Source organism: Lactuca saligna, chromosome 8 (genome assembly GCF_052625555.1).
Source record: "Lactuca saligna cultivar CGN05327 chromosome 8, ASM5262555v1, whole genome shotgun sequence".
Taxonomy (NCBI): Eukaryota; Viridiplantae; Streptophyta; class Magnoliopsida; order Asterales; family Asteraceae; genus Lactuca; species Lactuca saligna.
In genome coordinates, this window is record NC_136424.1 from 141,754,130 (window position 1) to 141,765,443 (window position 11,314).

General features: G+C 34.0%; 1 protein-coding gene across 1 annotated transcript; it reads left to right on the plus strand.

Annotated features, from left to right (window-relative positions):
• The first annotated feature begins 382 nt into the window (after positions 1 to 382).
• Positions 383 to 4,043, plus strand: LOC145011057 (uncharacterized). The gene is made up of 6 exons (XM_078969681.1): positions 383 to 492; positions 591 to 728; positions 920 to 1,417; positions 1,490 to 1,621; positions 2,345 to 2,985; positions 3,336 to 4,043. Exons 2-6 carry the CDS (start codon positions 593 to 595, stop codon positions 3,966 to 3,968), a joined length of 2,040 nt encoding a protein of 679 aa, XP_078825807.1. The 5' UTR covers positions 383 to 492; positions 591 to 592; the 3' UTR covers positions 3,969 to 4,043.
• Positions 4,044 to 11,314: the final 7,271 nt, after the last annotated feature.

The window sequence follows — 11,314 nt, forward strand, 5'->3', positions numbered from 1 at the left end:
AGTGTCAAAATTGAAAAAAAGTGAAAACTTAGTGTTTTTTGTGAAAAAAAATCAATTTTGACATATCAACATATCATATCAGCATGCCACGTAATCAAAACTGACACATCATCATGTAACGTCAGCATATAACCTGGTTAACTGGTCAAATGGTCAAAATTGTAATAAATTGGAAAACACAGTATCAAAAGTGAAAAAAAAATTAACACGGTATCAAAATTGAATTTCTATGTAAAAAAAAAATGTTTTTTGTGCCATTTAGCCATGTATAGTGTACACCATCCATTTAATATTTGAATGATTATCTCAATTTTTTATTAGGACAAATTTCTTAGAAATTTACATAAGGATATAGACGTTGTAACGTTGACTTAGACCTAGACGTTAACTCATTATAAATCATCGAATCAATGTTAAACTATCTTCCACAAATAATATAATCAGAATTCCTCCGAAGGCTATTCATTCACTAACTCATACATAATCGCAAAGGTATTTTCAGAAGCATCAAATTCAAACCCTCACTTACACTCTACTACTCATGATCTCAAGCAATTAGGTTTCTAATCGTTAATGGTGTAACTGTTTAGATATGAAGCAAACAGGTGTGCAATTAGCCCCAATCGATGAACAGAAGCCCATAACTCCACAGCAGCAGCACGAAATCATCGTTCCTTCTCAATCAAGGCCACCACAACCGAATCTACCTGCTTCTGATCTCCTTACAGGTAAATTTCTCCATTTTCTACTTGATTGGATCATTGGGTGTGCGTATAAACTATAAAGTGATATGATTTGAGGTTTCGCAAATAAGTAGCATATAATTTTGATTTTGAACAGATATCATGCTATTTATAACTTTAATCGATTGGTTATATCATTCGATTCGCAATAACTTTTCCTTGTAACTAATTTAAAGGAAGCAGAGAAGCTTACATAGACATTGGTGTCCCTCTATACGAAGCAGCCATTAAAGGCGATTGGAAAGCTGCTGAAGCGATTCTTGAAAAAGACCCAAAATTAGTACGATCAAGTATCACTGAAAATCACGAAACAGCCCTTCATGTTGCAGCATCAGCAATAAGAACAAAACAGTTGCAAGAATTTGTGGAAAATTTAGTGGATAAGATGGATGAAAAGGACTTAGAACTTCAAAACAATAGTTCCAATACTGCCCTTTGTTTAGCAGCTGCAGCTGGAAACGTTGAAATGGTTAAGATTATGGTGAACAAGAACAAAAAGTTGCTTTCAATCCCTGGTAGTCAAGCAATGATGCCTCTTTATATGGCTGCTTTATTTGGTCAACGTGACATGGTGAAGTATCTCTATGATAAATCGAAAAACTTGAGTGATGATGGTTGGACCCCTCAGAATCGTGGTTGGCTTCTTCTTAAATGTGTTGAGGCTGATCTTTTTGGTAAGCATGTTATCCATGATTTTCATTGTTGATTTGTTGAAATTTTTTCTCTCATTGTAAAATCGTTTTTAGATATCGCATTAAAGATAGTGCAAGATCGCCCTGAGCTTGCTAGTAATGGGAATGTACTTGGAGTTTTGGCTCGAAAGCCGGATGCATTTGTTGAAACAAAGACTAATGTAATATGGAGGAAAATCAATTCATGTAAGCATAATTCTTGATTTGTTTTAGAGTAAATTACACGAATGGTCCCTATGGTTTGGGGTAATTTACGTGTTTGGTCCTAACTTAATTTTTTAACTTTGAAGGTCTCTACTATTTGTTTTTGTTACGCGCTTGGTCCCTACTATTTGTTTTTGTTATGCGTTTGGCCTCTGTCTTACTTAAAAAGACTATTATTTAAAAAAGGAAAAATGGTGGGGTAGGTAAGGTGAGGGGGTAGGATGGGGATGTGTTTAATTAAATAAATTATAAAAAATCAAGGGCAAAATGGCCTTTTTAGGTAAGACAGGGACCAAACGCGTAACAAAAAAAACAATAGGGACCTTCTGAGTTAAAAAAATAAGTCAGGGATCAAATGCGCAGATTACCCTAAACCATAGGGGCCATTCGTGTAATTTACTCTTTGGGTGAATTACACGGATGGTCCCCGTGGTTTAGTGTAATCTGCGTGTTTGGTCTTTAACAACTTTTTTTTTTACCTCGGACTGTCCCTACTGTATATTTTTGTTTCACGTTTGGTCCCTGTCCGTTATAAAAAGACTGATTTACCATGACTAAGCGTACAACAAAAGTATAAAGTAGGGATGGTTCGAGTAAAAAAAGTTGTTAGGGACCAAACACGGAGATTACCCTAAACCAGAGGGACCATCCGTGTAACTTACCCTTTAATTAATTATAATATAATTTTGTTTCTTCTTGTTATAGGTTTTGCTTCCATTCGTTTAAAAGTGGGAGCTCCCGAAAAGGAAAACGAAGCATTACAATTACTAAGAATCATTTGGAAAGATATTGCGAAGAAGCCCAAGAATCAAATAGATGACATCATCCGGGGCCCACCCGATCCAATCAAGCAAGATGACAAGCTACATTTGGGAAAGGAAGATCAAGCTCTACAACTACTAAAACTCATATCCGAAAATATTGTCAAAATGCCAATTGAAATCCAAAAATTAGTTGGAAGTGGTGGTGGGACCACATCAAAGCCAATAACAAGGATGCCATCAATGGTGAATGTTAAAAGAACTTATTCTTCTAGAATACTGTTTCTTGCTGCAGAAATGGGCAACACTAAATTTGTGGTTGAGCTTATTAGGCAATACCCTGATTTGATATGGAAAGTGAATGATAACAATCAAAGTGTGTTTCATATTGCTGTGAAACATCGTCATGAGGGTATATACAATTTATTGTATGAGATTGGGTCAATGAAGGATTTGATAACTCCTTTGAAAGATCAAAACGAAAATAATATGTTGCATTTAGTTGGAAAGAGTGCAAAGAGAAAACGTCTTCAAGATGTTTCGGGAGTTGCTTTACAAATGCAACGTGAATTGTTGTGGTTCAAGGTACGTTTTACACGAGCTATTTTATTATTCATTGATTATAGCAATATCATCCAAATACAAAGTAACGTTCTTATGTTCACTACTATTGTTGCTTAAATATTTCAAAGTAAAATGTCCTAATCCGAAAAAAAAAAAGTCTAAAAAATACAATGTTGTAATTATCTAGACTTTTGGAAGCATTAAAGAATGTCATAATCACCTAGATTTTTCAAAGTACCTAATACAAAAAACAATCCAAAGTAGCATGCTACAAACAATACACAAATAAACAAAAAGTATTGTTGTTTCTCACATTTACCCCTAAATAATAGAGGATATAATATATAACTACATATACATTTATGTTATAGGAAGTAGAAGCCATGATCCCTCCATCTTACAGAGAACGTAAGAACAAAGACGGGTTAACACCACACGAATTATTCACAAAAGAACACAAAGACCTCGTTTCACAAGGTGAGAAATGGATGAAAGGAACCGCTAGTCAATGTATGGTCGTTGCAGCACTCATAGCCACCATAGTATTCGCCGCCGCTTTTACAGTGCCAGGTGGATACAACCAAACCGATGGTATCCCAATCTTCCACACAACACCAACCTTCATAGTTTTCGTAGTAACAGACGCCATTTCCTTATTCTCATCAACAGCTTCGATTCTCATGTTTTTATCTATCCTCACGTCTCGTTATGCTGAACGCGATTTCTTAGAGTCGTTGCCTAAAAAACTCATGTTGGGGTTAACATCGCTTTTTTTGTCGATTACGAGTATGACGATTGCGTTTAGTGTTAGTTTTTTTGTGCTTTATCGGGAGGGGTTGATTTGGGTGCCGATTGTGATTGGGTTTTTAGCGGTTATGCCGGTGTTTTTGTTTGCTTGGTTGCAGTATCCGCTTTTGGCGGATGTGATTCATTCGACGTATGGGTCTAGGTATTTGTTTAGACCTAGGAAGCTTATTTTGTACTATAAAAACCCTAGGCATTGAAGGAATTGGGATTTTCGTTGTGTGTGTATGTATGGTTATGTATTTTGAATAAGATTGTTTGTGTATTGGTTTTAACTTTTATGTTGTAATGTGATTGTTGTGTTAATATAAAGAATGGAAAACTACAATGTTTTTTTTTTTTACTTGATTACGATTGTGGCCTTCGATACAAGAATGAGAGACAATGCTTGTGAAGAGAACTGACCAAAAGATTAAAAAACTAAAATACTAGGATTATTTAATGACTATAGCCATTATACCAATAATTCCTCGGAGATACCATATTTGGGATCTTTGTTGATATTTCTCCCAACAATGTGAAATGCAAATGTGAAGATAATTCTAGGTATTATGCACAAAAAATGACCAACAAGAGGCTAGAAATAATTCCTTGGTGTGCTAGAAATTGTAACTCTTTTGCTTTAGATCTTTGTCTCTCGCTTTTTTATTTCTAGCCTCTTGTTGGTTATTTTTCTTTGTCAAATAAAATTAACGTTCCAAAAAATCAATTATATGTTTATCTGTTTTTCAGATCCTTTTATCGATGTATGTTAATTGCTTCTTGAGTTCTTAGTATTTACATTAATTATGTAAATTGCTTCATATGTATGTTAATTTCTTATCTTTTTGGATTCATTTGAATTTTATAGGAAAATTCGTAAAGAATGTAGATTATATTGGATGTAGATTAATGAGTAAATACCAAAAAAAAAAAAAAAATTAATAAAAAACATAAATTAACGAGTAAATTACAAATCTAGGCCTTATGGTACATTGTATTTTGGTGTTTGGTCAAAAGGGCAAATGCTATTTAAAAGAAAAAAAAATTAATGGTTAAATTTACCGTTTAAGAACCAACCATGCAAGAAAATGACACGGCCAAGACCATCCGTGCAATAAATTACAAAATTGCCATGCACTTGCACTTGAGGTTTTTAGATATCACATGTACTAGTTATGCAAATTTTTCTTTATAAAAGTAAGTAACAAATGCAATTAGTTTATGCAATTTTGTCTTTATAAAGGCAAGTAACAAATGCAATTAGTTTATAGTTATCTAAAAAAAAACTTTAAGATATACCTCCTTTTAGAATCGAGTACAGAGAAAGAATAAATGACATTTTTTTTTTTACTATTTTACTATTTAAATTAGTTAGAATTTGTTATATAACTATAAAAATCATTAAAATCTGAACCAATTATAACAACAATAACAAATGCAATCACTTAGATTTTTTATAAGTGTACCCAACATATATATGTTCAAAAAATTATGAACCGATTTCAATCGGTTCCAAACTTTAGGAACCTAAACCAGCCCCGGTCACATCGGTTCTCGGTTCTGGTTCTGAAATTGTAGGATCCTATCCGGTTCTGGTTCCAAAAACGGTTATTCGTTGTTGATGCTTACCCACCACATTAAAAGAAGCATGGCCATCAAAGAATATGACAAAGGTTATTACTTACTACTCCGAAGACCTGGAAAACACTATAAAAGATTGCCTTTGAAAAACAATAGAGGTGAAGAAGTCTCTTCCTATTAGAGTACATTAGCCCATTATTTATTAGCTCATTGTTGTATTGTATAGGCTCAATTGTATTATGTATTTTGTATATAATTTGTGCATGTATGAATGAGAAAGCAAGTAATATTTGGGAATCTATTGTGGTATAAGAGAATTGATCTTCCTAACCCTATATGTCGTGGCCCTCATCTTCTCCATCTCTCATGTGATTGTTTTTTCTTCTTCTCCACCATTCTCATGGTTGACGGCCTCCTCAAACCCTGTAGCATCACACATATAAAATCTTTTGTTCCCTTGATTCTTGACTTGAATCAATTGAACTATGATTCTTGAAGAGTTCTATTCGAGACCCATTGCAAAGCCCACGACGTTTCCAGTCACCTTGATGATACTTCCAATCCGAAAGACGACAAAGACGAGGCATGACACAATCTTGATTCTCTTGTTGCTATGCGGATTTATGGCACCCTTATTCAACGTCTACTCACTATGGATCTAAAAAATGACTACAACGCTCAAAGAGTTTGGAAAGCTCTTGAAGATTTGTTTTGAGACAACAAAGATGTGTGGGCAATTGAGCTTGAAAATGAATTGCATTCTATGGTTCTTGGTGATTGATTTATTATGGAGTATTGTCAAAAGATTAATATCATGGGGGAGTTATTAGCCAATATCGGGTCTCTCGTTCCCGACAAAACCTTGGTCACCCATCTTCTCAATGGCTTGGGTCCCAAGTTTGACAACATCGCAACTCCATCCGTCATCGTAAGCCTCTTTTGAGTTTTTTTCAAGCTCGCTCCATGCAACATCCTAAAATTTAAGACCAGATTTTTAAATTAACAAAATAAATAAATGAAGATGATTTATATAGATAAATTACCAAGGGATAATTATATCATTACTTTATATGCATTTTTGAAAATTATAAGTGAAAATAATAACATGTTAAAAGTTAAAGGGCTATTTGTGATAATCGGGTGAAACTTAGGTTTGACTACAGATTTGACCAACTTACTAACTTGAACTAAGTTTTTAAAAATTTGGATGGAGAGGGACCATTTTGGAAGTTAGTTGAAGCTTCTAAGTTAGTTTGGAGTTACTTTGAAAGGTCTTTTGCAAGGAGGGACCAAAAGTGACAACTTGAGGAAGTTTAGAGCTAGTTAATGGGTCCTCTCTCTCATTTGCTTCGGAAGAACGTGATTGAGAGAAAGGAAGAGAGCTAATGGCAATTTTGATTTTCAAGAACTTCTAGGATTGATTCAAGTGGAGATTTGAGCATCCCAACAAAAGAAAGTTGAATCAAAGGCTTTTTAGGTATAATCTCTCCTCCTTTAACTCTATTTTTGAGTTCATGATTGAGGTTGAACCCCAATGTCGATTTTAGATTGTTATGATGGTTAGGGTTTTGTTTTCTAAACTCCCTTGAGTTGTTTTGATGATCCCAACCTCAATCCAACCATCTTATTAATGGATTTGAGGATTTGGGTGAAAACACTCATGAACCCTAGAAATCCTATTTGGGGATTTCTTGTTTATACGTTAAATTAGAATAGATTCTATGACCTAGATGTGTTTTGTTGACAATGAATCCAATTGGAATAATCACACACATCAATTATGGTAGAATCATGTATAAGCTATGATTGAAATGGATTTGGGGACAATATGATGAAACCAATGGAATCCTTTGTAGTTGAGCGATTGTTGAGCAAATGAAGTTCATAAACATGAATGGATGCTATTAGAATGATTTGGAAGAAAAATACTAAGTGTTGATTGATTATTGGATGAATCCCTGGAGTTTGTAGCCAAAAGAGCATTTTGGGAAATATATGGATTACTACACAAAGATTGACATCTAAGAAGTGAATGACATTCATGAATATGAATTGACACTATAGAGACAATATTGGAACACAAACATGAAGGGATGCTAGTAAGGTTCTAGCTCTAGTGATTGTTTTGTCCCAAAGGGCAATTTGGGAAATATGGAATGGAATTGAGGATTTCATAGTTGTATTAAGTATTTGCAATGTGACTAATGGTGGTTTTATATACTTGACAACACCCAATGATGTATTAAATGATTTGGGATTAAACCATATTGGTTAAAGAGTGTTCTTGATCAACTTAAGCTCTTAACCCTTTTATTTGAGTGTTTGTAAGCATTATGAACTTAGCATTTTGATTGAGGACTTAATGAAATAAGTTGAATATTTTTGACATGATAAAACATCCTTTAGTAGTGCTTGGAAACCTTTAAAAGTGTTACAAATGGTTACCTGAAAGACCACAACCACCCAAGAAAGTTTAGGACTCAAAAAGTGAGTTTTTGGGGGGTGTTTGAGTTGCTATGGGACACGACCCGCGTGGTCAGGCACGCGGCTCACACACAGACAACAGAGTGCTCAGCTAGACCAAAAATCTGAACTTTAGTATTTTCCTCATAACTTTTGCATACAAACTCGTATTTACGCACATTTTTCACCTATGTTCATAGTTTCTCATAAGGAATAGTTTAAAGAAATAAAATTTAGTAATGGGACCCTTGAGGGGTATTTTGGTTATTTTATTGACTTTCACCTACTTAATATATAAGTGGTGTTTGAAAGTGTTGCTATAAGGACAAGAAGTAGAAGAAGACTAGCTAGCTTTCTTGTGATTGAGATGAGTACGTGTTGGAATTTTCCCACTTTGGGGTACATGGCAAAATGATTTTATGATAATGAAACACTATTGTTGGATATATAAAATGTTTTTGAAATGAAAGTGTCAAATGTTTTGGAAATGATACTTTGAAAGAATGCCTTGAAGGCAAGAATGTTTTTGAAAACAAAGAACGTTTTAGAAGATCGAATGTTTTGAAAATGTGTTTGTAATGTTTTGAAATATAGATGCTTTACTTTTGAAATGAATTTTTAATGATAATGTATGAAATGTGTAAAGGATGGAAAGTAACGAGAAGAAATGGACTGTAATGAAAAGAAATGGAAAGAACTGAAAGAAATTGGAAAGAATCTGAAAGTAATGAAATGAATATATTGCTCGAGCCATGATGTCCCCGTAAGAGGATATAGAGGAATTTACTGCTGTGACGCCTCCCCTTCGCGAGATAGATGTCCTAATGAAAATGATGCCTTATTGGATTGATTTGTTCTTTCCACCTTGGTATAGACCTGGGGATATTGCTAGGCCCTAAGTATCAAAATGGCAACAATTTAACACCGGAATTGGCTATTAATGAAATAAGGATTGGAATGTGAAAAGAAATGTCTTGAATTACGTTATAACTAATGAAATGTTTTGATATAGAATGGAATGAGGAAATATATCTTTTGAAATGAAATCATAATAGATGAAATGATATTTATGATATGTATGAAAAGAGTTTTCCTGAGAATGCTTGAAAAGATATGCTTTGTAAAAATGAAATGTTTTAATAAAAACGTGTTACATGTTTTTGGTCACTAACCCGCATAGCTCACATGACAGTATTGTCGTACGTATCTCTTTTTAATGCCATGTATTCCAGGATTTTACTTAAGGAGAAAGGATGATAGATGGAAGTTAGAAGTCAAGTGATAGAGAATGGAGTGGAACTCATTAAGTTCGTTGTTAATTGTATTAATGTAATTCTTATTGGCTTGCTATGGTTGTATTGATGCTTAATGGTAACACCCAATGCTTTAATTTCTAAATGTTTTTGTGGGACTGGTTTTTGTTAAATGTTGGTTAAGACTCGAATGTTTTTAAAACCATAACATTTCAAAGTTTTAAAATTTTGGGGTGTTACAACTTGATATCAGAGCCATAGTTTAAGTGAATTAGGATTGGATCATTCCACTCCTAGGCTTGAATTTGGTTATGGAAAGTTTGAATTAGTCATACGAGTTTTATGCCTTAAGTTAGGTACAATATTATGCAACAAGTGATAGAAAGGAATCGACATGTTAGATGATATGAAGCTTTAGATAAGTTAGAACAACTTGTATAATGCTACAGTGAGTACGTTTAAGGTAAGTAATGGAAGTAAGATTGGTGTATGAATGGTCTAAATCAATGGATCAAAACCTCCTAAGTGATGAAGTCAATGTCAGTTATGTATGAAATGGTTATAATATCATAGGGCCCACACTATTATAAACACATGATATATGCCCGAACTTGGTGGAACCACGAAAGGGTTTTGTGAAATGTGGTAAGGATTTGGGTGAGTTAGGGTCTTAATGAATGCGTACCTTGTATTAAATAAGATTCATGAAGGAATTTACTACATGTTAATGGATAATGGAAAATTTTGATAGCTTTGACTTTTCTAGTCAAAGTGTTAAACAGCTAGTATGAAAATAAGAAATACTTGAGATACAATTGATATATGGTTGGAATTGAGTTTATACCCTTTTAGTATCATTGGTAATGAGTTAGAAAAACCAATGAATGAATTTAATTGAGCTATTTAAATTATTAACAAATATTTAGCTCAAAAAGGACATGGTTGATTTTTGGAAAAAGTCTAAGAAGGGATAAGAACTGGAACTCCAAAGTCATGATGAAGAAAATTAGTTGGAGTTGGTAATTGGGGACAAGCTTATGTTACAGCATAAGAGTGATAAATTTAAGTTACAAGAAGGCGAGCCCATGGCTAAGTTGGCGAAATGGTGATATGATGAAGAAAGCGAGATGATGCAAGAAAGCACGATCGAGACGGCATGGGAAGGAGATCGACACTATCAACTAAATAAGATCTTTTGGGATCCTAAGGAGTTGGAAAATGGATGACAACATTATCAAGTGTTAAGTGTGATAGTAGCTATGGATGAAGGGTGTCATTGTGACACCACTACACTAGTATGTGAAATCACTACACTACTAAAAGGCGAGCAGTGGTGCATTAACCTAATGCACTAGACTGGTATGTGAAATCACTATAAGGAAAGAAGAATAGTAAAAGATACATGGGGGTATTTCTTGAGCCTGAAAGGAAGACTGCCTCAAAACATGCAAATAATGGAAACTAAAAGCGATCATGACGGGTCTATGAGAGTACCTTACCCTAAGGTACTAGACTACTATGATAAACAATTTAACAGGAGGAACTTTGTAAGTCCTACTTACAAGTTCTATAAATTGTGATGAAAAGTTAAAATTACACATAGAATGTGACAAGGGCGTTAGAAGAAATAAGACTCCAATGTGTAATAGCTTGATGATGAAGAAGCAGTATCTAGAAGGTGTTATATGATCGATAGAGTAGGAAGACGATTTAACATGATGGAATATAGACGAATGCAAATTGAACATCAGGAATTTTATAGTACTAACAATGTATGGACAACACTAAAACTTGAAATTTGTTGAAAATGACTGTTAAGAAGAAGATTTTGAGCAAAGGAAATTTTTGAAATTTCCATGAATAAGCCAAAAGAAGAACTACTATTACATAAGAATCAAAGGGTAATTTATACCTTAAAAGAAATTCCCTCATTTCTTTTAAGGGGTAGATGGTAAGAAGGATATGGAAATGTGATGATGTGATGTTACAAGATCTCATAGTACTCTGGGAACTTTGTAAGAACAACATGTTGTTCTTGGGATTATGGGTGAAATGAATAACAAAATATACAAGATTTATAGCTCCTAAGTTTAGAAACCTAATGATACAGACCGAGCACATTCAAGTACAATTGATTACTACGTTTGGGTATTACTGCTAATCTAGGTCCACCAACCAGAAGAAGATTGGGTAGACTTATGATAGTGAGATACTCTGTTATAAGTTCACATAGAAGATAAGACTATGACTTAGAGCATTACGGGTCA

Excerpts from the sequence above, each read along its gene's own strand:
- LOC145011057 (XM_078969681.1), top strand. The coding sequence starts at position 593 with ATGAAGCAAACAGGTGTGCAATTAGCCCCAATCGATGAACAGAAGCCC. Across the intron at positions 729-919 it reads TGCTTCTGATCTCCTTACAG|GAAGCAGAGAAGCTTACATA; the intron begins GTAAATTTCTCC and ends ACTAATTTAAAG. Across the intron at positions 1,418-1,489 it reads TGTTGAGGCTGATCTTTTTG|ATATCGCATTAAAGATAGTG; the intron begins GTAAGCATGTTA and ends AATCGTTTTTAG.